General features: G+C 49.7%; 2 protein-coding genes across 4 annotated transcripts in view; one reads left to right on the top strand and one right to left on the bottom strand.

Annotated features, from left to right (window-relative positions):
* The first annotated feature begins 1,982 nt into the window (after positions 1 to 1,982).
* LOC101872316 (steroidogenic acute regulatory protein, mitochondrial-like) lies at positions 1,983 to 5,573 on the top strand. Its single transcript, XM_031053346.2, is given in 6 exon segments — positions 1,983 to 2,094; positions 2,362 to 2,484; positions 3,167 to 3,309; positions 3,860 to 4,018; positions 4,857 to 5,041; positions 5,240 to 5,573. Coding segments are annotated over 6 exon segments (1,056 nt in total).
* A 1,739-nt stretch (positions 5,574 to 7,312) lies between these two features.
* ADAMTS14 (ADAM metallopeptidase with thrombospondin type 1 motif 14) overlaps positions 7,313 to 27,948 on the bottom strand; it is a 37,026-nt gene continuing 16,390 nt past the window's right edge. Inside the window, exons 5-22 of one of the 3 annotated variants that reach the window (XM_034061835.1) lie at positions 27,371 to 27,454; positions 25,265 to 25,412; positions 19,797 to 19,902; positions 19,481 to 19,624; positions 18,641 to 18,773; positions 18,394 to 18,507; positions 16,871 to 17,019; positions 16,480 to 16,655; positions 15,537 to 15,670; positions 15,197 to 15,320; positions 14,983 to 15,066; positions 14,662 to 14,825; positions 13,812 to 13,977; positions 12,942 to 13,074; positions 12,603 to 12,810; positions 12,111 to 12,237; positions 11,553 to 11,663; positions 7,313 to 10,782 (exon numbers count right to left, since the gene is read on the bottom strand). In XM_034061835.1, the coding sequence (XP_033917726.1) occupies positions 10,430 to 10,782; positions 11,553 to 11,663; positions 12,111 to 12,237; positions 12,603 to 12,810; positions 12,942 to 13,074; positions 13,812 to 13,977; positions 14,662 to 14,825; positions 14,983 to 15,066; positions 15,197 to 15,320; positions 15,537 to 15,670; positions 16,480 to 16,655; positions 16,871 to 17,019; positions 18,394 to 18,507; positions 18,641 to 18,773; positions 19,481 to 19,624; positions 19,797 to 19,902; positions 25,265 to 25,412; positions 27,371 to 27,454 (2,658 nt within the window). In that variant the 3' untranslated portion in view covers positions 7,313 to 10,429. Of the gene's footprint in view, positions 10,783 to 11,552; positions 11,664 to 12,110; positions 12,238 to 12,602; positions 12,811 to 12,941; positions 13,075 to 13,811; positions 13,978 to 14,661; positions 14,826 to 14,982; positions 15,067 to 15,196; positions 15,321 to 15,536; positions 15,671 to 16,479; positions 16,656 to 16,870; positions 17,020 to 18,393; positions 18,508 to 18,640; positions 18,774 to 19,480; positions 19,625 to 19,796; positions 19,903 to 25,255; positions 25,413 to 27,370; positions 27,455 to 27,948 lie in introns of all 3 variants that reach the window. The other 2 variants (XM_034061834.1, XM_034061836.1) reach the window with 2 other exon arrangements.

Genomic DNA, 27,948 nt, shown 5'->3' on the forward strand with positions numbered 1-27,948 from the left:
TAGAGCCCTCAGGAGAGTATATGTACACCACTCACCAAATAGGTGATAAAACATCTGCTTGTCTGTCACAGCTTTCTGCAGAGACAAAATTAACTTGAGAAACCATGCACAAAAGTGAGCGTAATGTATGCGAGAGCATAGGCCACTGGCAGGGATTGGCTTTCCCTGTGAGCTAGTGGAGGTGCAGCTTTAAAGCACTGGGGCAGATCCCTTGTCAGCCCCTGCTTTTTCCTTTCTAGGCAGCCTACAAAACCCATATTGTATTTCCTAGCTGCTGGGCCCCAGTGACTCCCCAGGCCCCACGAAACAGAAACAAAACAGAAAAAGTGATTTACAGCTCACCAAAGCATTGTAAATCACAGCACCAGAGAGCTCTGGCAATAGCAAATCTCCCATAGAGCTGCAGTTGTGCTGCTGTGTACCTCCCATGCTCCTGCTGCAAAGCTTGCAGCTGCTTTGGTCCAAGTATATCACATAGGCATACCTGCAGTGCTTTCCGGCAAGCACAGGACATGCACAGAGACAGTTATCTGAGTGCCACCGCGTATGAAGTGACCGTGAAGCAGACTGCAAATGAGCAGCAGAGCATCCAAGGAGCAGCACTTCTAAGGGGTTGCTCTTATAACCTGCCCAGCAATCAGAAACGGAAGGAGAAAGCTGTGAAGGGGCAATAGGACACAGCTGTGTAAGCAACAGTGGCTGTGCCATAAGGTTATTTCTGCAGGAAAAGCTGAGGGAAAAGCTCAGGGTTGGGGCTGGTCAGTAAGGCCTGGGAACTGGCTGAGCTGAGCCAATAAGTCTGCAGGGCTGGGATAAAACCTTCTGGCACAGCAGAAAAAAAACCCATGGGGAAAAAAAACTGAATGTTTTCTAGGAAACTGTTCCACCACCTCCATCTCTGCTGACAGTGGGAGTATTGAAGGAATATGATGCTTGCTATGGGAAATAAGGTATTAGCAGCACAGAACATGTTTGGTGAGACAGTCATAGTCACCATCTTCCATGTGGGACAAGGCTGTGAAGGGTGACACAAGGACAAGCCCCTGCTCTGGCCCACCTCCCTGCACCAGCAGGAGCTGCTGCCTTCCTCAGCTGCTGGGGTGCCTGGTGGGCTATAAGGTTCACTCCATCAGTGACTGGCTGCTCCTGGAAGTGAGCACTCACCTGATCAGACCCAGCACCAGGGCTCAGAAAGAACAAATTATATTTAATTCTATTAGCTTTGTGTGAAAATAGTTGTTTCCTGCACTGCTTTTCCTATGTACTCAATTACTCTTCACCACAGTGAAGAGTAATTCACCACCACTTCTTATTCTGCCATGCTCAAAAGCCTTACACAGGCATCTCTCTTGCTAACTGCTCCTAATAATACACTTATTAGACCAACATGCAGTACTGTATAGACTCACCAAACTGTGCCCATCCCCACTGTGACAGCCCCAGAGCTGCCAGGGAACAGGGGGTTGCAGCTGTCCCCTGCAGGGGGCAAATAAAAGGGAGTAAAGTAGAAAATGGAAAAATAAGGTATTACTTGAGGAGTTAAATTAGCAATGATTACCACCATAACTTCTATGAAGTTTCCATAGAAAGTTGCATCATTTTCCACAAGCATGGCTTTAACAGCAGCTTCCACACTCTCTGAGAGCAAAGCCACATTGTTCTTATATCCCACCCCATCCTTTCCTCCATGCAAGTGTCACCAGTTGCCTTTGCCAGCTTGGGTTTGCTACCACAGCCCTTGATAAAGTGGCACTGGGGACCACTAAAGTGTCCCATTTCAGCTGTGCCTTGCAGATGCATTCATCCATATCTGCCTGCAAAGGGAAAATAAAAAAGCAGGGACTGCTTATTCAGAAAGAAGTGTTCCCTTTCCCTCCTGCCCCTCCTCTCGCTTGCCTTGTCCTTGAGTACTTCTTATTCCGAGCTGTTATCTGGAAGCATGGTCCTATCATAAGGTGCCGTCCTTCAGGCCGGCTATAAAGATGCACTGGGATGCAGCATTCTCCCAGAAGCAGCCCTGCTCCTGCATCATGCTGCAGGCCACCATCAAGCTGTGCTGTGGCATTGCCCATGACCATCTCCGCCACCTGCCTGGTAAGCACTGCTTGGCTTCCCTCCAACCTCACGAAAGGCAGAAAACAGATTCCTAAAAGAGATACTAATTCTGCATCTGATGGGCATTCCCTTGGGACAGGCCTCCTGGGATGTGGTCACATCTATGCATCCAGTTTTTCTTCCACATTGTATCATGCATAGGGTAGTCTTGGTCTTAGCTCCAAACAAGCTTTCAGCAGAGACAGAGCACCACAGCAACTTCCTCGCGTGCTCCATGCTCACCAAAGCCCACATATCTCTCCCTAGGGTTGAAGACAACAGCCATTGCAGCAATACAGAAGGACACAACAGGACTGATGGTAAGAGGGTCCCATCACCTGTCTTCCAAAATTCCTTCTTATATTCAGAGGCTGATGGGGAAGGAGACAGGTAAGCTCAGCCCAGGTGCTTGGGTAAATTTCCTAGCCCTGCTCACAACATCCTTGCAACACATGATGGAGAGATGTGTACTAAAATGCACCCTTCTCCATCTGAATTGAACCATATCTGGGGGGACAGAGTTAATTGTCTTCTCACTGCTGGGCTGGTATCCAGTTCTCCGGTGCCTTAAAAACATTTCCTGTACTGATGGCAAACTGGGTTAGTGGGGAAACCCTGAGATTCTGGGAAGGTAAATTGCACTGGCTCCCCGCACAGCAGCCAAAGCATTTAGCAGAGGTTGCAGTCACTTTTCAGTGTTTTGTTGCATGTCTGCTGTGTCTCCAGTTCCGCCACTTACCTTAAGACTTCAAAACTGGCGAGTTCATCTGGATTATTTTGAAGTGTAGCTTGGTCCAAAGGCTGCCTATGCAATGTTAATAATACTCCAGCAATGTGCAATTTACACCCTTTCCAAGCAGTCAGCACAGACACCACAAATGAATGTCAGGGATAGTCCTGAGAGCAAGGTTTCTGCACCAAGTCATAGTCCAGCCCAATAGGGGACCAGTTGCATGGTAAGAGCTGAGACTTTGGGTCTCAAAACCCTCTGCTCCAGCTCCATTTGCACATGTCCAGGGAAAGCTGGTGGGGAAGGGGGGGCTTTTCACATTGCTTTGCCTTGTTCCTGCAGCCTGCCCTGAGCTGGCTGGAAACACCAGCACCAGCCAGTTGTCCAGTGTGGACCTCTCCTACATCACCCAGGGAGAAGCAGCCCTGCAGCAAGCGCTGAGCATCCTGCAGCAGCACACCAGCTGGCAGGCAGAAATGATGCTGGTAAAGTACAGCCGCCATCTGCCTTTGCTGCTTCATGCCAGAAAAGCTCTCGGGAGGAGAAATGAGTCTGGGGAGGGGAGATTTGCTTCTCTTAGTCCTCCTGCTTGAAGGGAAACTGTGGGTGCAGGAGACATACTGTGCAAAAGCATGCATGGCAAAGAGGGTTTCCAAGCAAGCCTTTGTTACAAATGTTCACAAGCAAATCTGCAAAGTAAATAGACAGCAAGAAAAAGCTTGAAAGAGAAGCTCAGATATTAATGTTCCCAGGGAAAGCCAGGAGCATTTCTGCAGAAAATCCCAACAGATTGCACCTTTGCTATTATTTACAGTGTTTGTTCATTAAGGTGTTTGCTGAATTATTTAATTTGGCTAGAAGGGAGCTTAAAAAAAAAAGGCAATCATAGTGGCATGATTTAGATATAACAACTTTCTCCTGTAAACCAAGGGGTGATTAAAAACAGGACTGAGATGATTTATTGGTGAGGCATTTCAGCACATAGACAGTGCCTCCCTGGACACTGGGGTTAACGCAGGCTCTCTGCTCTCCCAGGAAAATGGGGCTACCATGTCCAGCACTGCCCTCCCTGGGCTGGGAAAGGTGTTTCGGGCTGAAGTGGTCCTGCCTATGCCAGTGGCACGGCTGCACCAGGAGCTGTTTGAGAGGATTGAGCAAATGCCCCAGTGGAACCCAGCCATCAGCACAGTGAAGGTAAAGTGGGGAGGGATGCACCACAGGCAGAGCGATACCATCATGGGCAGACATCAGACACTTTGCATCACCAGGGTTGCTAGCATAAGAAAAAAATCATATTTATTGAGGGGTTTAAGATTGCTGAAGGATTAGAGATAATCCTGCATCCTGCAAGAGCAGGATATGGCCCAGGGAGACAAGACATGTGTTACTGGCATGGCACTGAGAAACGTGTTGTTTCCAAGCTTTTTTCCACCCAGTGCCTGGTCACAGAGGTTTTTCCACTCTGGGAGACTCTGATTGTTGCTCAGACTTTAATGTGAGGGAAGAAGCTGTTCAGGTGAATCAGCTCAAAAAATGAGGCAAAACCAAATACATGACACTGTGGGGACACCCCCAGGAAGCTTATGTGTTGTCTTGGGCTTCTTTTGAGTATTTGCCTTATTACTCAGCTGCCAAATCACAGCATCACTAAGCAAGCTGCCGGACTCAGAAAGCCTCCCCTAGCTTACCTGGGCTGACTCAGATGCTACCCAGCCTCTGCTTGTTTATTACTGCCACTTCCCTGTCCCTTCGAAAAAAGAAATAGCAGAGTCCCAGCCCAGATGAAAAAAGCTGCAAAAAATAAATCACCCACTTTCCCTCTTAATAACGCACAAGGGACTGGGATTTAATTATCACCAGATGCCAGCCCTAAACCACCACCTTGCTGCTGTTTCTGCTCATGCTGCCACCCCATGATGCTGTCCCAGAGGTGGTTTAAACATCCTCTGGGAACAGTAAGAGGGTGCCAGGGATGTCCCAAAAGGAGTAGCCACAAGAAGCCTAATCCCTGGGGCACTCCTTGCTCTGGTAGGTGCTGCAGCGCATTGGGAGGGACACACTGGTGACACATGAAGTCACTGCTCCCAGCCCAGGCAACCTGGTGGGCCAGCGGGATTTTGTCAGCGTGCGGCACCGCGGGAGGAAGGAGACAGCCATCTACCTGGTGGGCACTGCCACGCACATCGAGAAGCTGCCCCTACAGAAAGGATGCATCAGGTAAAGCCTCCCCAAAAATGACCATCACAGGGTATGTGCAGGGAGGAGACCACTGCTGCGGCCATGAACGTTTGCACCAGGCACAGCAAGAGAGGCATGCCGAGAGCTACCTCCCTGTTGCATTTGCTCTGGATCTCCTTGCCCTGTTTCGTCCCCCCTGGGGTACATCTTAACTGCCTGCTCCCTTGCCCACCGCAGGGCCGAGTCCCAGCTGAGCTGCATAGTTCTGCAGCCACTGGCAGGGGACCCCAGCCATACCCGCTTCACCTGGCTCCTGAGCATGGACCTGAAGGCAAGTGCTAACATGTTGCTTGGAATGTGACAGCAAGGGATACGAATCCCAGTGTGCAAATGTGCCTTCCTCCCTGGGATGGGTGCTCCACCTCTTTGACCCAGTGGGACCAAATTTGGGGTGTTTTCTCTCCCAAAGGGCTGGATCCCCACATCTGTCATTAACCGTGTCCTGCCCCAGTCCCAAGCAGACTTCATCAAGCACCTTGGCTGGCACCTCTCTACTACTGCATGCCCTTGAGTTGCAGAAGGATGCACTCTGTCCAACCACAAGGAACACAGCCTGAGCCGGAGAACCATTCTTGTCCTGCTCATTGCTGCCGCAATCAAGGATCCACAGCTACCAGCAATGGGGTGAGAGTGCACCCACCTGTGGGTGACGGGACAGAAATAGTTAATGAAATGGATACAGGTGTTATCGCCCTGGTCCGGTTTAAGCCTTGGGAACAGTAAAGAAAATACCAGGTGCTGTTGCCCTGGTCCGGCTTAAGCCTTGGGAACCGTGAAGAAAACACCAGGTGTTAATGACCAGCTCGGGCCTAAGCTTTGAGAACAGTAAAGAGAACAATGAAGGTAAAGAAAACAAAGCAGGTGGTTTGCAAGATAAAGCAGGATGTGCATCTCAAAGACAGACCAAACAGTGTGAATATTTGTAACCCTTACTAGTTTTGCTAAATCGGAATGATAAGGGAGTAAAAGAGTAGAAAATTACTGCTTAGAACTTAGTAGACTATAAAAGGGATGTGAGACATGAAATAAAGGTCTTCAGATTTCACCAGAACTGGAGTCTGTCTTTGATACACCACACTCACCGAGCAATCCCAAGCATGGAGGACATCCTTCACTCAGCATCATGCTTCTGCTTCAGGGGTGGAGCAGACCATCTGCGAACTGGGGGCAACTGAGGCAACACTGAGCCTTGCATTAGAGGTTACCTAAAAGCCCTTGCCCAAACCTTTCCCACGAGCAGATGCAGTAGCTGGTGTTCGGCAGCGGTCCTCCCTGCCATACACAGGAGAAAGGGGATGCTACCAAAACATTTTCATGGTTCCTTATTAGCTGACCATAGCGTGAGTTGTCAGTGCAAGCTCAGGGGCTCTTCTTGGCCTAAACCAGTAACACATCTTTATAATTTTTGCAGTGGCTAAGCTATATATTTATGTGTGTGTATACGTATATACATGTTTTTCTCCTGCGATACCAACAGGCACAGACAGAGCAGGCATATGACACTAAAGCCATGTCCCACGGTTTCAGAAATGTACTTTCCATCATTGGAAATTGACTTAGTGTAGTGCAACATGAGAGGCGGTGGCACAGCACATCAGAAAGCAGCTAACTGAACAGGCAGCAGCAGGGTCAGACTTGGCCCCATGACCCTGTAACACAGCATCATGCTCTCCAGGACCACGAAGTTAAGGGAGCTTGTCACTGCAGACCTGCAGCGTGATAAACCCCCTGCTGGGTTTTATCCTAGCAGGATCCCCAGATCACCAGCCATCCCACATCCACAGGCCTTTGCAGCAGCAGGGATGGCTGGTCCAGTGTTCCTGACATTATTCTGCACTCTGGGAACAAGCACACTGTACCATGAAGCCACTACCAACCACAGCTAGAAACAAACCCTGCAAGAGTGAAACCGAGCAGCTGCATATCTCAGCATGTTATTAAAGCCACTGCAGGGTGCTTGTAATTCATACATCTGTGTGTTTTGCTGAGTCTTTGTCTTATTTAAGGTGGGGGGAAATCATCTGAAAATAGCTATGTGAAACTCTGGCTGGTAAGGAGAGGCAGCTGGGTTGAAATAAAATAAAAAGGCTATGGCTTGTGTGAAAACTATTTCAACCACCACAGCAGGTCACACTCGTATTTCCATGCCTCTCACATGCCCATCCCCCAAATAAATCAACAGAAAGAGATTCTGATGTGGATTTATTTTTTTTACATTATGTTAGAGTTCAAAAAAAAAAAACAACAAAAAGAACCCAACAAAATTAATAAATATTAAAAGTTAAAAAGCTCTGAATCTCGTATGTACAAAACTTTATACATCATTGTAACACTGGACAAGGTTACATCACAGGAATGACTTGGAGCACCTGCCAAGCCCAGGATGCAGGGGACCAGACGCACCCTCTCCTCCCAATGACAGCACCAAATCCCTGCTGGCAGCTGGGCCATCGCAGCACTACACTGCCATGCCACAGCTTTCCATGCACTGTGACATCTGCAAGGCAAGAAGCAACCCAACCTTAGCCTGCCCTAAGCGCTTCTTGCGCTCTCCTGGAACGAGCACACAGGGCTAGGTCCCAGCCCTGCAGCATCACTCCCAGAGCACTCGGTGTGCCAGAGGGGGTGGTTATCACACCCTGGTTTAAATCTCACCCACCTCTCTCAGCTAGAGGTGGGGTTTAGCACCTGCAGCACAGCCCCATGCCCCGAAGGCCCTCCGAGGGGCCCTGGCTGTGGGTTGCAAGGGACTGGGCCAGCCCTGAGCCACAGCTCTCCTCCGAGGTATAGCAAGGAACCACCGCAAATATTCCTAACACAGTCAAGCACTAATGTCCAGGACAGCACTGAAGGGAGGGGTGCAGTGGAGAATCTGGGAGGAAGGAGTGAGTATGCATGCATGCATGCACACACATGTACTGCACCCTGGAGACATTACAGCCCTTTTTTGACAGGGGAAGGTTTTGTTTTTATTCAATGGCTCAAAGACCAGAGATCAGGGGGCTGAATGCTTGAGAAAAGCCTTACTTTGGGCAGTGAAAGGCAAAGTAAGTTCAGTCCTTCCCCGAGCCAGCCCAGGGCTGTTCCAGCAGCAGGATAGGGTGTGGGACAGCTTGCATGGGCCCCAGCCCCTGCCACCAGGGAGAGATGCTCCTTGAAGAGTAAACGAAGCATTATCTTTGGCACAATCAATAAATGCTGACCCCCACGGAGGATGGTGCTGGTAGATAGGCTGGCACAGCGTACGGCAGCGGTGTCAGTGGTCTGAGGGATGAATCCCATCCTCGTACATCCACAGTATCTTGTTGATCCAATAGGTACTAATACCTGTACGCCTTGGACTTGGTCACCCCACCGCTGTGTTTCATTTGCATCCCTCCATCTGTCCACTCCCATGAGGTGTGCTGGTTATTGGCTCAGACAGATGTGTGGCTTCATTCCATCTTTTGTGAAGCCCACTTAATGCCAAAGGGCAGCACTCAAGAGGCAGGGAACTTGTGTCTCAGGTGCTTGTAAGAGTAGTTAGATAAATGCTCATCCAGCCTTGTTTCGGAGACAATCCAGGGACAGAAGAGTGCACAAGCTGCAGCCTTAACATCTCTTCAGCCCTTTTTGTACTGTTGGATAGCTCCAGGGGAGCTTTGCAGAAGGAGTCCAAAGCTTAAAACATCAGGAATGCACAGGGGTATCCATTCATTTCAACTAAAGCATGTACCTCTACCTCTCCCCGCCACAACCTACATCAAACCAGCAAAGGTATGCACGCTGACATGAGCTCCTCTGAGATGCCCCAACCTCAAGTTTCTTGCAGCCATATGAGTGTTATTAATGCGGTGCTTTGACTGCACTGACAGCACCAACAGCACTGAAAACACCAGCATGCCCTAAACCCACAGGCTCTCAGTACATGCCAAGCACCCCGGGCCACCTCACCAGCAAGCCCCAGACACCTGAAGAACTTGCCCAACACAGCACACAGAGATGCCCTGTCCTGCTCCTCAGATGACAAAAGCAGCACCACCAGGGCCAGCAGATGGACCCACAACCATGCACATACTCCCAAGAGATCCATCCCACTTTGCAATACCAAACTGGTCAATCTGCCAAGCCTTGCCCTCCTGCATCCCTCTGACCCCAAAACCTCCTCCCTATCAGCACTCATTGCCCACAGAAGCCCACCTTCCCCTGCAACTGCACCTGGAGGCACTGGATACCCTCAGCTGGGAGGATGCACACCCCTAAGCACCAAAACCATGGCATGCCTGTGTCCTCAGGGACACAGCAGATCGCCTGACCCTGCTCTGGGGAGGTTTTGAGGACTGTAACTTCTCCAGGCAGACCCTGTGCCTGGAGCCATCCTGACACCAAGCAAGGTGTGTGTGGCTCTAGGTTCCTAAAGTGCTGTGCATACATTTTGTACTTGGCACAGTTAATTTGTGTTCCATGGAAGGGAGTGAAATGGGAGGATTAATGCCATTAAAAAAGACGTAGATGAATCTTGTTTGCTTTGTAACTGCCCCTAAAATCCACTCCCGGCTTCCCAGTCATCCCTGTTTCCCTCCGAAAGGTGTTGATGCCCCACAGGCACTGGGTACCAGAGTGCAGGGATCAGGCTGGTGGTCCTGGGGAGGCCAGGCATTTGTATCAGCTCAAGGCTGGCCAATTACATTATTGGCTAAAAAGTCACCACAAGGTGACAGGCGCTTTTTACATGTATTTTTGGTCTTTCACCTTATTCTTATTGCTCGTGTTAATGTTGCCTGGACCATCTCCTGCCTATCCTGCAATGAAAGACATAAGCTGGTCTATGTTTATGCTCCATCTTCCCCCAGACATGTTTCCCAAACTCTTTACCCCAACAGGGACAGCCCAGGGCAGTAGTCTGGGCACTTCCTCACATTCCCACCCACCACACCTTACCACCTACCTCTGGTTGCCATTGCCCCCCCCTCATATTCCCAGCATCCTCCAGGACCCTTCTGTCCAGCACACCTGGTGTTGCTGCTTGGGGCAGGGGGAAGGAAAAAGCAACATTAAAGCCCACACCCCCCCAGGTCCTTTTAGCACCTTGGGAGGAAGCAGCCTGTCTACCCACAGCCAAGCTGCTGATGCTTTCTTTGCTCCTTTTTTTCTGTGGCGCTATCACCAGTAGAAAACCATGCCACAGCTGGGAAGGCAAGGGGGACCTTGGGAAAGAAGTGGTTTTCCTGGTAATTTCCAGGTGACTGAGTCATTTCCAAACCCAGCAGTGCCATCCACAAAAACCACCACTGGAAGGTGGGGGAAAAGAGGAAAAAGAGGGGGAGGAGAAGAGTGAGGGAGGGAGGCAAAGGTCTCCCGTGCCCCATGAGGAGGTGTCCTGAGGGGTTACCTGGCTGCCTGGCCCTTGTCCGGCTCGCTTGGTGCTGGCAGCCCCCCGGGTAAAGCACCACTGCTGGGCATCCCTCCACTGGTGGCTGGCCTGGCCTGAGGCACCGGTGTGGGGCCCCCCCGGGGTCCCCTCTGGGCAGAGGCAGTGGGGCCAGGGGAGAGCAGGGGAGCAGGGCTGGGAGCAGCAGTTCCCGGGAGAGCGCTGGGGCCAGCGGCGGGGGGTGAGCTGGTGGAGGATGCCTTCTTGCTGCAGGATTCACAGCAGAGCTTGTTGTAGCCAGGGATGGAGCAGTAGCGAGCCAGAACCTCCATCTGGCAGAAGATGGACTTGTCCCCAAGGCAGGGCTCCCCTGGAGAAGGACAGAGCAGAGTCAGGCAGAATGAAAGACAATGGCATTGCTCCCATCACTGCACTCTTCCGATCACAGGATCAGCTTGGTTGGAGAACACCTTTAAGGTCATCAAGTCCAACCATTACCCCAGCACTGCCAAGTCCACCGCTAAACCATGTCACTAAGGGCCTCATCCGCATGTTTTCTGAGCACCTCCAGGCACTTTCTCCCACTTTGCAGGGTGCTGTCAAACCTACTATTGTTCTCTGCCCCAGGCAGCAATTCTGGCAATGCTTGTACAGGAAAGGGGAGTGAGGGAGTTGGAAAACAAAGCAGTGCTCAAGGTTTCTGTGCACAGGAGAAAAGAACGGAGAATAAGCGATGCTGCAAACCAGCATCTTAAACTAGATAGTGACGCATCTCACCCCACCTATGAAGTGCTCCAAGGCAAACCCTTGCTTGGAGCAAAGGGCAAAAACCAGAAGCTATTTCCTTACTGATGCAGGCTGAAAAAAAGTTCAAGGTAAAAAGGCCATAAAATGCAGGAGGCAAAAGGAAGTGCAACACAGTGCCCAGCCAAAGGCAGTGGAAACTGCAAGATCCCAGACTCCACAAGATGGCAACCGAGCAGCAGGCTTTGCAAGCAGAGGCATCAGGGATGCAGCAGCAGAGGGCAGAGCTCCCCAGAACCACTGCTGGATTTGTGTTCTCTCCAAGTCACCTCTGTATTCATGGAGAGGTGCAGAAGCCCTTGGGAGCATCACCCTCATCCGAGGAGGGACACTTACTGGAGGAGATCTTGCTAACAGGTTTTTTGTCTCCATCCTGAGGCACCCGCTGTCCTTTGGACGTGCCATGGTCACTGGCATCAGCACTGGTGGTGATGCCAGAGAGCTTCTCTGTGGAGAAAGCATCACAATATCCAGTTGGCACAGGAGGCTGGAGGCACCCGAAACAGCTGAGCAGGGTGTTTTGGTGGGAAGTTTTTTGTTTTAAGGGATATCCTTAAAATGAGCTGCCAGTTGGCCCAGCACTTAAGCCACCCAAACCCCCCCAAGGTGAACTCCAGGGTGCCCATCCCCATTGTATCCTTCAGCTTATCACATCCTTAAGCTGCCAGAAAACCCAACACCACCGACAGTGAATATCACAGCCCAGAACAGCAAAGTAACAATGTTTAGGCTGTCCTTCAACCCCTCCTCTGCCAGCAGCATCAGGGATGTCCAACCCACCCCCCCTGTGCTGGCATCCCCCGGAAGCTGAGTGGGCTGCAGGAAAGCATGAAGGTTGGTCCCTGCCAGCACATGCCCCCCGCAAGCACCACCCCCTCCTGCTCCTCCTCTCACCCGGGCACACAGCCACGTGGCAGCCCTGCACGGCCTCCGGCTTGTCCCCCTCGCAGCGCCCACCGCTCTCGCTGCCTTTGCACACCACCTGCCGCTGCTGGACGCCTTCCCCGCAGCTGGCCGAGCACTGTGCACACACACACAGACAGTGATGGGGTGAGGAAACCAGCGTGCCCCGACAGCCACCCGAGGGCAAGTATTCACAAGTACCGGCACATACAGCTCCTCAGGTGGATGGTGCTTTCTAATAAGGACTTTCCCTCTCCTTTTATAGCAAGCCCTCCCTGCGCTCCACTGGGGTGCATAGCGATGCTATCTCCTGTCTGAGTTTCCCCACAAACCTAAGTGAAAACATCACTGTCTCTTTTACCTTTATCACCACCCCCCCAAGAGCAGCCTGCTCCATCAGCACCTGACCTTCACACCCAGCTCCTGTACCCTCCTCCAGACCCTGCTGTTCACTGGAGGGCTTCCCCTCCGTTCCCATCTCACCTCGGACCACGCGCCCGTCCTCCACTGTGCAGGGCAGGGCAGGCGGCTGCAGGGCCGGCGCGTCTCGGGGCGCTGCCCAGGGCAGTACTTGGTGTGCACGGTGCGGTTGGTGCCATCCTGCAGGCGCTGCACGCACTGCACCACCCGTGCCTGCACCCCCAGCTTGCCACAGGACCTGCTGCAGGCACCCCACTCCTCGGCCACCCAGCTGCCAGCAGGGAGAAGATGGACAGGGCAAAGGTGTTAGAGGAGATGCCCACACTGGTACACTCCCAGCACGGCCCACAATACCCCCACAGAGGTGATGGAAACACCTCAGGCCAGCCAGGGGCTACTCACATTGGCTGGGAGCACTCCTGGAGGTTACAGCGCCGCCGGATTGGCTTCGGCTTCTTGCCATTGTCACAAAAGTTTCTATGCACCATCCGGTTGTCGCTTTTCCGCCGGCAGCCATACTTGGTGTACTGGATGCCTGGCAGGGGAGGGCACTGGTGGTGAGGCAATGGGTGCAGGGCTCTCACCATCTCCCCACCCAGTCCCTCTCCTGCATCCCCGTAGGATGTGCTCTCAGATGTCACCACTCGGGTGGGATCCAAGCAGCACTTCACCAGGCTTAAGGAGCGGTCATCTGCAACATTCCTTGGCTCAAATCCACTTAAAAACAGCCGAGGAATTAAAAAAAATCATAGCAGGTACATGGATAGACAGACACAGTGTTGTGGTTTAAAACCCAACCACAGCTACCAAGCTACCAGCTACCAAGAAGGAGAAAAAATGTCTGCTATTGCTAAACCCAGGACACACTGGTATGCAAACATGATCACATAAGCCTGTTTTCATAAGTCATCTGTCCAAAGGAGAACGAGATGATCTTAAGGTCCTTTCCAATTCTAACTATTCTATGATTCTGTGATAAAATGCTCATCTAAACTGCTCTGCAATAATGGTTTTATATTCCTGTGTGGTAGATCCCCCAAATTACAGAGGTGCAAAGAGCATGGGTATGGGTGTGGAGAAGAAAGCCAGGCCTCCAAGCAGTACCAAGTCTAGGTCTACAGCCTTGCAACATGCAATCTTGTTGAGAACACACTTTAAAACAGCATCTGCATGTTTCCAAGCCAGAGATGTTCCACAGGGCTCATGCTCTGCCTAACATAAAAAAGCATCCTCCCAAGCACACGCTGTAGGCTGCTATGAAGAGAAAGCTACCTCCTCCACACGCCTTGGAGCACTGAGACCAGCTCTTGAGGGCCCACTCATAGGAATCCATCTCCTCCAGCAGCACATTGTTGTTTCCAATCATGGGCAGCAGGTCCTCATGGATGATGTACCGGTACATCAGGCTGCTCCTTGCCTCTTCCTCCTGAGGGATGACCTGTGGGCAGAGAGCACAATTGAAGACAGGGAAGGAGAAGGAGGAGAAATGCCATGGGAGAGAGAAGGGAAGAGGAGGCCATCAAAACAAAAAGAAGTGAACAATGGTACAGTACACACAAAAGTAGGAGAAACAAACCCCATTACTACCTCAAACGTGATTAGTTGGGCTCTGAATGCAGAATTTACCCTTTGAGAACACACCTCTCCAGCTGTGGAGTAAAACACTGCCCAAACTGCCCAACTCTCCAGCCTTGGATCATGTGTCCCTGGCCTCTCCTCTGACCTGCAGATTCACAGTCTATGCCCAAAGCCAGCACCAGCCAAGGGGAATGGAAGGGAGTGCAGACCTATCCTTCCCCAGGCACACAAGAAACCCAATACATACCTAAAATACCAGTATAACTGAGATATGGAGTTATAAGCAATTGCTGCCCAGAGAGAAATATGGTTAGCCTCAAAGGCAATCACCCAAGTGATGTATCCTTATGCCATTTCTGCACACAGCTCACTGCCCCTTGCTTTTGGTTAGCTCATTCACCCAGTTTTAATGACATGCCCTACATCCCTTCTCTACCAAAGTCCTTCCATCACTTCCCAGATCCCATAACAGACCACCTTCCCTCTCTATACCACTGGGTAATGGTCACCCCACACCCACAGAGCATGTGTAAACCAGACTTACCAAAACACTGATGGCCTCATGCAGAGGACCACTGGTTTTCAGACTCTCCTTGCCATGTTCAACAGTGTATTCCCATTCCAGTCCCATCTCAATGAACACATGGCTTTTGGCTTCTTTGCCCTTAGCATTAAGGACAAAGTTACCTGTGGCTTGATTCTTAACAGCTGGAGGAAAAAAGGAGGTATTTCATCATCATTTCCTTTGGTCACTGCCTTTGAAGGACTGGAATGACCCAAGTAAGACGCTTTGGGTGGGAATTGTCAGAACAGGGCTAAGAAAAAGGTAGTGGGTGAAGGCAGAGGTGAACTACAGCATACTGACCGATGCTATGGGATGCTGGCTCCATCTCTTCTATCTGAAGGTGCCTAGCTCCAGCTGGAATCTCAAACATCTTCAAAACACTTGCTGAAAGAAAAGAAGGAAGGATGGAGGAAAAGGCAGGTGTTCTCCAATCAGACACACACACACTCACATCCACATGTGAATCCAGCTGACCCTGACCAAATCCACTCCCAAATCCATCCATCCTGCTCACCTGGCTGCTTCGGGGTCTTGGCCAGCGTGCCCTTCACAGTCCGGCAGTGGGAGTTGTCCCCTCCACAGACCCCACACTTGTCGTCCTGCTTCAGGGAGCCGACCTCCTTGTCACAGCCAACATGCTGTCACCCATGGGGAAGAGAAGACAAGCAGAGTTACATGCCTGCAGCCCTTCCCATTGCTCCACCATCCCCATAGCCCTTTGCTGCCCTTAGGGTCAGTCCCCAGGCTAAAACATGAATCCCCAAGGGGTAGTGAGTGGGTCAAGGGGATGCACAAGCTTTCTCCTGGACAGGCAAAGGACAGAGACAGTCATGCAGCAGATGTCAGCTCCTCACCACGCACTCGCCACGGACACAGATGCTGTAGGGGTCTCGGTAGCTGCACCGGGTACCATCATGAACGACCTGATTCATGAACACCACATCCCCTGTTCCCTCGGACTGGCAGATCAGCTCACACTTCTGAGCATCTGAGGCAAAATAAAAAGGGGAAAAAGGAGGAAAAAAAAAAAGGGGTTGTGGAAATACATGGGGGTGACTGAAGACAGAAACCCATCTCAGCCTGTAACCCTGAGGACAGACAGATTTCCAAAGCCCAGCCTGTTCATAAGCCTTATTTTGCTGCATCTTTTTGCTGCTCAAGAGTCTGCACTTTTGCCCAACACAGAAAATTAAGAGAAGGCGGCTGGACGGGACATGATATGAGATACAACAATGCAAGACACTTGGCTGTGTGCATGAGGAATACCAAGCCAGGCAGACAGACCTGGCTCCCATCCCAGCCTGGAGCGGCACGCTCCCCCACTGTGGCTCCAGGAGGGAGCAGGCAGGGCCATCACCCCACCGTCTCCAAGGAAAACAAGTCCTCTGTGTGCCAAAGCACACAGAAAGCAGAGATAAAACTTTTAAAGTAGCACAGAGTTATCTCTGGCTACCATTACATGGGGCTCTCATTTTCCTAGCACAGGACGAGCAGGGAGAGATTTGAACCTGGGCTGATCCCAGCCCAACTCTGCTGCACTTTGAGACAGAAGGAACCAGAGTACGTCTAGGTTCCCTATGGGTCACCTGAGGGCAAGCATAAGAGATTGATTTTAAAGACCTGGCTGCTTGATGCTGGTTTACTGCACTCTAGTTTCCACCTCAGGAGCTTTCCACAACCCAACATCTGTGCAGCTGGCATAGTCTCCATTCCATGGTGATGGCCACCAGTGCAGCCTAGTCCAGGGGAGAAGGCAATTTGGCTACCGCTCCTTTGCTAGGACCTGCTGCCGCTCACCGTCGTGATGCTCATAGGGAAGCCAGGAGTGCTTGCTGTTCTGGTGGGTGTAGTAGGAGTTGCGCTTGGAGCACTGCTGGGCACGAAAATCCTGGTAGGGCCCCGGACACTCCTCAGCATTGCACACTTGGTACTCATAGGTGGATCCCGGACAGTGCCGCCCCCCATATGCTGGGCTGGAAAATAAAGCAGGTGGGTCAAAAGAGTGTCGGGGTTGGGGGGGCAGGGAATGCTGTTCAAATACAACACAGCTGCATGGCACAGGACACACAGGAGCAGACGTCCCCATCCCTGCCAAGCGAGCACACAAGGGGAAGAGCAAGGAACCTCTGGCTCTCAGCCACTTTGCATTATCCCCACTAAAAGAGACAGAGGCAGAGACCAAACGTACGGTGGGTTGTCACAGCTCCGGCTGCGAGTGCGCACGCCTCCACCACAGGTCCTGGAGCACGAGCCAAACTTGGACCAGGAGCTCCAGCTGCCGTCCTGGCTATAAGGCTGCTCCGACGTCTTCCAGATGCAGTGACCTTTGAAGCACCACTAGAAGGGAAGAGAGAGACGGGTGGCTTTGCTCCAAGAGCCCAGCACAGCTCTACAGCTGGGACTCACAGCAGAAAACGCAGCAGAGGAACAGGAATAAGCAGGGCAGGTTCCCAACACATCTGTGCTTGAATCTGATATAGAAAAGCCTGCACAGTGGTGGTTTACATCAGCTGGGAGCTGGCAGCTGGGTTATACTGTCGTGTTTTTCTCTGGGGTTTACTTGTTCACAAGTATTTTGGTTTTTCAAACGACAGCTGGAAAAGTGGGCAATGGAGGAGGTTTGATTTGCTCCAGACATGATACGCGAGCCGTGCAGCTGCACAGATGGAGGACAGACCTGTGCAAAAGGCTGCTAAAGGCACAAGCCTGGCAGAGATCCCTCTGCAAAACAAATCCCTTTGGATTTCTTTTTGTAACAACGTGTTTTTGAGCTTTTGGACTGGTTTTCTGTCTGAAATCGAACTCCTCTTTCTACTGATGCTGATCCTTGGACAGGCAGTGAATTACACCTGCGTCCAGGACTGGACCAGCCCTGGGGCTGTCTCCCTGCTGGCACAGGGTATGAACCCAGACTTTAGCATGGAGGACAGCAGCAAGCTGGTTTGTTTTCGGTAAGCAGAATAAAGAGTTCTACACTTCTTCCCAGGCATGTAACTATGCCTGGCACGAAGCTGAAGCATCACCCCATGGGCACCCAGACCCAGGGTTTAACTCCAGCCCTGACAAAAAGGCAGCAGTGCCTTCAGTGGGCACTGTGACAGATGCAGGTAAGGTCCCTGAAGAGGTAGAACACTAACCAGCCCATGGACCTCCTGGTGTAGATGCTGCAGTCACCTGGAGCCACATGCCAGCACAACATGTAAAACATCTGTACACATTTCAAAAAGCCTCATTTTGGAACCTTTTAGCAAAGCATCATTGACACACTCAAGAAGACTGCATTCTCAGCGACACTGCTAGAATTTATACAGATACTCATCATAAGCTGGTGGATACTTTGCATCCAGCCATTCTCTGGCAAAGAACCACCCAAAACCTACAGGGGCCAGCAGCTTTTCCAACGTATCTACACTTCCATACTGTGCTAACAGGCATGCTAAGAGATCCTAAAGTAAAAGCTGATGCCATCATGACAGTGTATGTACAATGATGGAATTGCTCTTCTGCCAGGTGACAAAACAGCCCTGCTTCTCTGCAGAAGCAGGCAGATCAGAAGAAAAGTAAAGTCCTCATCCAAGCATAGACTGGGGAAAATAAGGAGTAATGCCAGCCAAGAACTGGCACCAGCTAAGAATAGGCACCCACTGACTGCTGCCCTCAAGGGTGTCATTGTCCCCTCCCAAGAAGGAGATATGAAGGACCAGCCCCTACCTTGCCTGGAGAGCACTCAGTCCCATCCAAGGGTGGCCCCTTCTTGGTCTTGCAGAAGTAGGGGTTGTCTGGGTGGCTGCACCACAGCTGCTTGCAGGGGTCAAAGGTGCGGAACTGGGGAGCACAGAGGAGCTGGGCTGGGACGGCAGCGGCATGTCCCAGCAGGCGCACAGCACCCTTCCTTGCCCCGCAGCACCTGGCTGGGGGTCCTGGGGGGTGGTGATGTGGCCATGCAGCCCCTACTCACCGCAGTGCACGTTTTGTAGCCCACTCCGAAGTCAAAGCGGCACTGCTCATCCATGGAGTAGTTAATGCCTGGTAGCTCAGGTAGTGTGGGCCACTGGTGCTCAAAGGGGTCATCCAGGAGGCAGTCATAAGAGCTGCAGAGATGCAGGCAAAACAGTTGGACATGGAAGGTTTCCTTTCTTCACACCCTCCTTCACCTCCAGCTCTCTCTCCAATTCAGATATTAAGAAATCTCATTTATATTGGCACTGATGCCAGTCACTGGGAAACACGTGTCCAGCAAAGACCAACTGAGCAGAGTCCCCTAAAGACAAGCACCTCTCCACTGACTGCAGTGGCCTAGGGAAAAGAGTGCCTTGGTGCCAGTGGGTACTACCCCTGCCACCTGCTTTCCTGCTGCTCTTGGCCCCGACACACAGAAATCTCATGGTCCGTTTCTACACCTTATTATGCAGCACAGAATGTTTTATATCCTAAAGGGGAAACCACACAGGCTGCCCAAAGCAAATGGCAAAATATCTGAGACCTGGATGTGGTCTCCACCAGCACAGAGATTCAAACTACTGCTCTGTTGACAACTCCAGCTTTCATCAGGCTCCTATTTGCCTCCAGCCTCCACAATCCAAAACAAATTCAGACTCGAGCAAGGAATCTAAGCTGTTAGTAGGAGAAAAAGGGAAAATAACTTCCCAAGGACCCATTTTTACTATTCTGGCCAAAACAAGCAGTCCCAATGGGGACTTGTCCACTGCTTGCTTCATGCAGGAGCTGCTGGGTACAGAATGCAGGCAATCTCCCCATCTGAAGGGAGAACAGCCCCTCCTGGTTAAAACTGACTTACTGAATGTAGCGGTTGAGCTCCTGCTTGCTGCAGCGGGACCAGTGGTAGCGATGGAAGGCAGCCTGGACCAGTGGTGCCATGATGCTCCCCATGCTGGTCTCATCAGCACAGCGATTGCCCTGGCCATCATGCTCCATGCCTAACCTGATGAGAAAAGCTGGTGTCAAGTCAGGTTCCTGGGGGATTTACATCAGCCCATTAGGTGCCACAGTGGTACACACATCTGCACTAGCAGAAAGTCTCTTTTGGAAAGGAAGGGGTACCACTATGCTTTTCCCCAAGGAAGGGGACAGACAACTCTGCTCCTGTGACTTACACGTGGCCAGTCTCATGGGCGACAACGAATGCTGAGGAGAAGCCATCCTCATGGTTGAGGGTGCAGCTGCGGAGTGGGTGGCACATCCCAGTCACTGGTGCATAGCCTGGAGCAAGAGAGAGGAGAAAGATGGAGGATGAGAGGAGAGAGAAAACCTTTGAGAGGGGGGCAAAAAAATAAAACATTAAAAAATCCAAACCAAACCCAAAGCAAACCCTGCAGCCTGGCTTCGCTGCAACAGGAGGAGAAAACCAACAGGAAGGTGCTGAAGAGAAGCTGTCCAGGTCACTTAGACAGTAGCCCAAGGACCTCCTCACCAGTATGACCATACAGGCTGCCAGTGCCAAAAGCAGGCTGTGGTTATGCTGAGGCTCACTGATAACTTTCTGCCTTCATGCCAAAATACCTGGGCCAGCAAGAGGGCAGCAAAGGGACCCATGGGTGCTTTATTGGTGCTGGTGACCACTGCCTTCCAGCCCAGAAATAGCATTCCCCACATTCAGCTTTATTAAAAAAACATAAAGAGGAAAGAAAAGAAAAGAAAAGAAAAGAAAAGAAAAGAAAAGAAAAGAAAAGAAAAGAAAAGAAAAGAAAAGAAAAGAAAAGAAAAGAAAAGAAAAGAAAAGAAAAGAAAAGAAAAGAAAAGAAAAGAAAAGAAAAGAAAAGAAAAGAAAAGAAAAGAAAAGAAAAGAAAAGAAAAGAAAAGAAAAGAAAAGAAAAGAAAAGAAAAGAAAAGAAAAGAAAAGAAAAGAAAAGAAAAGAAAAGAAAAGAAAAGAAAAGAAAAGAAAAGAAAAGAAGGAAGGAAGGAAGGAAGGAAGGAAGGAAGGAAGAAAGAAAGGAAAGAAAGAAAGAAAGGAAGAAAGGAAAGAAAGGAAAGAAAGGAAAGAAAGGAAAGAAAGGAAAGAAAGGAAAGAAAGGAAAGAAAGGAAAGAAAGGAAAGAAAGGAAAGAAAGGAAAGAAAGGAAAGAAAGGAAAGAAAGGAAAGAAAGGAAAGAAAGGAAAGAAAGGAAAGAAAGGAAAGAAAGGAAAGAAAGGAAAGAAAGGAAAGAAAGAAAGAAAGAAAGAAAGAAAGAAAGAAAGAAAGAAAGAAAGAAAGAAAGAAAGAAAGAAAGAAAGAAAGAAAGAAAGAAAGAAAGAAAGGAAAGAAAGAAAGAAAGAAAGAAAGAAAGGCACAAGATGTCCCCCACAACCCCACCAAAAATACAGCCTTGCTCACTGCAGGCTATGGGGGACCCCTGTGATGCACCCGCACATGCACCCAAACCAGCCCCACGCAAGGGGGCACCCCCCTGCCAAACAGAGCTGGGGAGGACCATGCACCTCCCGAGCCCCCAGCCCTCGATCAAGTGCAGTGCAGTGGGGCAGCTGCAGGCAGAGAAGCCTTCCCCCCACCATTCAGCAACACATCATCTCAATTTTGGATTATTTTCCTTCCCACGTTATTTCTGCCCAATTCAATTAATCCCTTGGCACCTTCTAGAATTAACTTCCCAATTTTTTTTCTTTTTTTTTTTTTAAGACTGACCGTTTTTGGCATCAAGGGATATGAAGTTAGTGAAGGAAGGACTTACAGGTCCAAGTAGCAAAAGCAGAAGAGGACCATGCTGGAGAACTCTGCTCTGCGGATAGGGATGCTTGAAGAGGAAAGCTCAGTGAGCCAAGAGGGATGCAGAGCTGCAGTAGGAGAGGGGTACCAATGAGCTGAGGGGGGTGCACACCCGTATGCCTGCCCTCCTGCACACACCCTGGCCAAAAGATGGGATCCACAGAACCCATGTGCCACCATCCTTGTGGGCCACACCAAGCCAGTGATTCATGACTAATTGCCCTGGAAGAGGGTGAAGAGGAAAGGATGTAATTGCTCTCAGCTTAATTCCCAAGCTGAACAAGCGGGTGGGTCCCAGCACCACACAGCTGGCAAAGGACAATAGATAAAAGCAAAACAAAAAAGGCTTCCTACAGCTCTTCCCTAAAGTCAACAGTAGTTGACTTTGTGGGTACACTGAGTGGATCAGATGCCTGATGGGACAAGTGATGGGTTGCTGCTGCACTACTGAACACCCAGAAGTTACCACCACCCCAGGCATAAAGCAAAACCAAGGGGGTTTGGAGCAAGTGTTTCCTTCAATATTTCTATTTACCAGCTGAGCAGAGAACTTCCAGGGTGATCACTGGAACTTCCAAAGGAAACTTCTCTCATCATCATCATTTTAATGTTTCAAAACAAACCCAGACACCCAAACCCAAGCCTTTGAAGGGTTCACTCACACAGTATTTTGTGGGAAGCAATGGATGCATTTTTGCCTAAGCTCCAAGCGAAGAAGTCAGGTGAACCCATACTACCAAGCAAAAAGGCCAAGATTAAATAAACACCCAATTCTCATTATGTGCAGAGTGAATTTGCTTGCGCATGCAAAATACCATGTAACCTCAGGGAAACTCCACAACAGCAAGGATCTCCTCAAAGCAGCCTGCTTCAATAAATACACTTGTGGTTTTATTTAATGAGGGAAGCATTTGTTTTCCATCTTCCTCCCCACATTCAAGTGGACAATGAGACTTACTTCAATGACCAAATAAACTAAAACATCTTAAGAAAGAAAGTGAAAAAATTACATGTTCAGTGGATAATGCAGTCAAAAGGAAAGCAAAAGGTAACAGGCCAAACTAAGACCTTGAGAGAGAATCAGATAATTGGGTTTAACCATACAGTAATGAGTCAAATCCTGGATAGATCATTTTAAAAGATTCCCCCATGAAACTTTCCACAAAAAAAGAGTTAAGATGTGGAAAGTCTTCTGTACAAGAGGAGAGCAAATGTAGTTTGTCTAGGATGAAAACGGGACAAATTCCCAACCAAAGAGGCTCTGTATGTCTGGATGCAAGATGGGACAAAAGAATATGAAAAGATGTATGCTCGGGAAGGCAGACACTACCTTCTCATAAAGAAGACCCCAGTGAGAACTGGAAGTATAAAGGCTTCTCCACAGAATGATGGCAAGAAGTAACTACCTATAAAACACTCAATTAGTAAAAACTAGAATAGCCTGCAAACACTTAGCAGAAACACATCTTCACCATACTGACAAGACACCAACCAGTCTCTTGCTTCCTCCAAACGTACTTTATCCTTCTTTATGGCCATTTCCTACCTGCTTTCAGACTCTCTAACCACCATGGACTACCAGTGCGCTCAAAGGCCAACTGTAGGTGATTACAGGGAAACTAATCTAAGCAAAAGCATGCTTCAACCTGGACCAGAAATTTACAACCTATCTGTCGCTACCAAGAAGCATTTATCTTTTGAGGGCAGGAGTTTATTTGCAACCCACATGCAAGGGCAGCACAGCTCAGCTGTCCCTCTCAGCCCTTCCCCTTCACACCTTCCAGCTTCCCTTGATTGCCAAAGCAACAATGGCATCAGCTTCTCAGAATTTCTCCGCATTGACCACAATTGCTCCCATCCCCATCAAGAGATGCCATGAGCAGAGCTGCTGCTAGCACTAAGAAGTTTTTGTAGACCTCCTAAGGGCTCAGCTTGGACCTGCAACAAAGAGCTACACCACAAGACAGCAACACTTTGCAAGGGTTGGCAGCCAGTGTTGCACTAGACCAGACACTGGTCTAGTTCACTAGCCAAGGGGAGGTGACATGACACAGGGAGAGGTACAAACCATGTGTGGTGGGGATGTGACGATGGAGCATGGCTGACTTGCTGGTATGGAAATAGCCTGGGCTAAGAGGACCACGCAGGTTAACCAGTCAGATTCAGCCCTGTCTCCATTGCTTATTGGTGTAAGGAATTGCTTACAAGTGTAAGAAATTATGAGGCATTAAGCTAAGCACAGGCTTGCCATTTAGACTCCATTCCCAGGTCCCTGTGACTCAGGAGACTTCATACTCAGTGGCTTCCTTTTTCCTGGCTTGCTGATTTGGGTTGTAGGGTCTTTGGGGTGGGACCACCTCTGCCTTCAGCTCAGCTTCAGGACACGTATGAGCACGGCAGATGCTTCCTAACCAGCACACACCCATACAGCATTGGCTAAAGAAGCCAGCAGATTTGTCATCACCTCAGCAAGCCACATAAGATACCATCAGTGAACATGCATCATAAGCAAGTATTGGAGATGCCACAGTCTGGTCCTTCACTGCATGTAGCCCTGAGCTGAAAAGAAGCAATAGGGATCTAAAAGGGCTTTGTTTTAAGAGGCAACAGTGAGCAAAGTGTTACTATTCCATCAGCCCAATGAGAGGGCAGTTCCTTCACCTTGTGTCATGCAACGTGGCCAGGCAAGGACACAGCAGCCATGGGGACTTCTACAGAAAGCAATCCTCCATCCCAGAGATGTGTGAAAAGCAGGGAGCCAGATCCGCAGGGAAAACAGGAAGGAGCTGGAACAAGCACACCTACAGCAGGGCTACTCCATCGATCTCATGACTCCTTCCCACCAGGGGGGAGTCTAGTGAGCCTCCCCCTTCTGCCAACATGCCAAAAAAGGTCCTCTCACCAACTCCTTTGGACACAGTCACTTTGCCAGCAAGGGTCTAGAAAAATGAAACAAAATCTGGTATTTCACCAGACAAGGAGCCCAAGGCAGGTCAACAGCTCACCAGGGAGGTTGTTGGCACAACCCAAGCTTGGCTCTTTGAAGACCAACAGCATGTCAAGAGGGCTTCCAGCTGGGTATCTCCAGTGGTTCATCCCCTGCTGCAGGGAGACTCTTTTCAGGGAGGTAATCAAGGGGAGGACAGGACTTCTCCATCTCTCCTTCCTCCCATGCACACCAGAAGGACTTGCATTATAAATCAGTGTGATATTACCAGGATGTTCATGGTACCAAATGGAGCCTCCTGATGGGAAAGTCATCTTTCCACCAGCGTGGCTTTTCTAATGGACCTGTGAAACACCAGCAGCTTTTCCTTAAGGTTTTTTGATTTCTTTGCCTAGATCTTTAAGTTCTCAGACCATGTCAGCATAGCTCCTGCACCAGAAGGGTGAGAGGACTATTGCCATTGCCCCTGCAGAATGCAGCAAGACCGCCTCTTTGGGCCAAGGTTTACTCAATGCTCCCAGGCCCAAGTTCTAATAGGACCAAGAAACCAGATTGTGAAGGTTCCTCCAGAGGATAGAAAGGACTGACTGGCCCTGTGAAGCTCTCCATTGCATTCCATCTTTTTAATGTTATTTTTAAACGTTTTTAAGGCACTTTGGGACAAGTGGAGGTTTGGTACACGAAGCCACAATAAGGGCAGAGTTAATAAAGATGATTTTGTTATATGTTCAGGTTGATGCTCTGCATTAGCTCTTTCTTCTACTTCACATTAAAAAATACCAATTTTTATAACCTTTTTCTGGACCCTGCTGGCCAAGAATCAGACTGTGTTTGCAAGAAATCCTCTCCCCTTGCTGGCTTTCCCCCAGCAAACTGCACATACCTGATCGAGATAAATACAGTACCTTGCATACCTGCGGGACCAAAATCTTGCCTGGTGAGAAATACAGCATGGTCATGGTACTCGGCATGCTTCGGGTCGGAGCGCTGCTGTGAGTGAGCCCAGCGGCAGACCTGCTCCAAGCTCCGAGATGGGTTCCCTCGCTCTATCAGGCTGACTGACTGGGTAAAGAATGAAAAACAGAAGAAAAAAAAGAGATGGGTAAGTTAGTGGAGGAGAAGGAACCTGCAGCAGAGTTTTGGGGTTGGAAAGACTACTAAGCAATGCTTCCATCATTAGAAGCACCAAAATTACACTTGGCATCTGCAAGGCATCTTACACTTCTTAAAATTTAAAAACACCAAAGAAATCACTCCCACAAATGGATGTGGTCTCATACAAGAAAGTATATGACCCTCTCTGATCACAGGAGTGCTTGGGGTAGCAGTATACAAAAGAAGACAGCAGCTGGGATCCAAAGAGGCCTAAGATTTCCAGCTCCTCATCAAGACTTCACAAGGTGTGAAGCAATAAGCAAAGCAATGCTTCCCCATAAAACCTGACCTACAGAGACCAAGACTCTGGTAGAAAGCAGGTGAAAGTGTCTAGGACTGTTTCATAGCTGTCACCTTGTCCATCATTTTTTGTTGTTCAAGGTAAGCATTTTGCAAAATTACACCCCATAAATTATGTTCTATAAAATAAATTATGCTCTCAGGCAGGTACCCACTGAACCACAGCAGTAGGAAGAAAGGTAAGAAATATTGCCATTCCTCTGGCCCTTGAGTGGAAGCCATTGAGGTTCAATCCCACCAAGCGCAAGGTGGAAGACAAGAAGCTGCAGGAGGCCTTGCTCAGGAAGCATCAGACCTAAGCAGTAGTGAGCTGAGACCTCTCCTGGATTCAACCATCTGCTCATTACTTCTCACATAATCCCCTGAACCCAAGCAGCAATGTCACAGACAAAGCAGCTGCCTCCAGCACAGGCTTTTAGGAGGATAAATCATGTAAACAGAGCCCTTCAGTTCTCCTCTCTTTGGTTACTGGCTGTAACACCACAGCTCTGAATCCCTTCCCCTCCATCTATCATCCTCCAGCCCATAGCACTAACACTGCTGGGAGGAGCTCTCACCGCTGGGAGGATGACTGGGTTTCTCACATGGAGATGATGGTCCCCCAGAAGCCTCCAAAGATGAGCCAGCCTCTGTCCTTGTCCCTGCCCCTTAGAACCATCCCCGAGTCTCTAGAATGCAGTGGGTTTCTTCCAGCCAAGCAGATTTCTGTAACAAGCAGGGTTTTTTCCAAGACCTCATGGGTCTTATTTGTGGACCACACACAGAGACTTTGCCGTGTTGAATCACTTGCAAAACTGCTTCAAGTAGGATGGGGGCTTGCCACAAAAAGTATCACAAATCAAGTTGTTTTAAAGAAAATCTTCAGCCTGCTCTGCTCAAGCAAGCCTTAAAAAATAAATGAGAAACCACAAGAAACCTTCCCACATTTTTTCTGTCCATGCCCAAGCCACCTGAGAGCTGCAGGACAGCCAGAGAAATCTTCCAGGACTGCCAAGCCAAGCCTGGGACACAGGAGATCCTGGCCTTGGCTTCTTCTCACTAATATCCACCTCCTACCACCTTGGGAAGCCACCTTAGTCTCATCATCTACTGCCATCCTCCAGCTTCTGAGGAAGCCCCTCACAGTTCTTCCCACACCCAGAACAAGCAGATAAAGGCTGACTACAGTCACCTGTCTTCTCCCCAATGAGCTCTCTTTGCCCTGGGGCTGGGCAGCTATAGGCTCTCCAGACCTTCAGGCTCCAGAAACCAGCCAGATGAGGGTTTGAATTCACCCCTGCTCAGCACAGTTGTCACTTGGGCTTCGACAGATGACCTGAACAGCCACATTCTTCCAAGCCAGTGCTTACCTAAGTGCTAAATATTACAGTGATGAGACTCTAAGCCATGGTGTCACTGCACACTTGCCAGCCTTGAGAGAAGCAGCACCTGCCTGCTGCGCCTACATTGCATTTCTGCAGCCCTCCTTTCCTCATGGGGCAGGGCTTGAGCCAACAAAGCAGCTAAAAAGCAGGGGCCAGCCTGAATAGCATCTTCTTCTCATCGTGTCCAAGCACTGTATTTACCTGGCGGTATCCCACCATGATCATCCTGACCAGCACAATGTTGATGTGAACACCCAGGGACTCGTCATGGTAAATTTCATCCACCTGAAGAAGGGAGGGAAATAAAACAGAAGTTAAGATGATCCCAGCTCTCAGATCCCTCCTGTCATTCATGCTCCCACATTCAGCATCCTATCCTGCTTTCCAAGACCACACAACACCAGGTGCAAAGATCTCATCTCCCCGGCTTTTTCTTTCTTTATTATTATTATTTTCCCCTGTATAAAACCCATACAGACAAAAAGCCAGGCTGCAATAAGCCAAATTTCCCCAGGATGGGTGGCTGAGATGGTCAATGACATCACCCATCAAGAGAGCAGGGAAGGGCTGTGTTTCCCACAGGGGCTGCCTGCACCACCAAGCATCCTGCAATGAGCTGTTGCCCCATTCAGAGTACAAATTCCTCAGATGGAAGGAAACACTTTGGGCTCCAGCATCCTTGTGTTTGGTGGAAAGAAAAAATGGCTTTTTGGGGAGAGGCGAGTGATCGTATGGAAGCAAGGGCATTACTCAGTTACACCAGTGAGTCAAATTTGACC

This window comes from Melopsittacus undulatus, chromosome 4, assembly GCF_012275295.1.
Source record: "Melopsittacus undulatus isolate bMelUnd1 chromosome 4, bMelUnd1.mat.Z, whole genome shotgun sequence".
In the NCBI taxonomy this organism is placed as follows: Eukaryota; Metazoa; Chordata; class Aves; order Psittaciformes; family Psittaculidae; genus Melopsittacus; species Melopsittacus undulatus.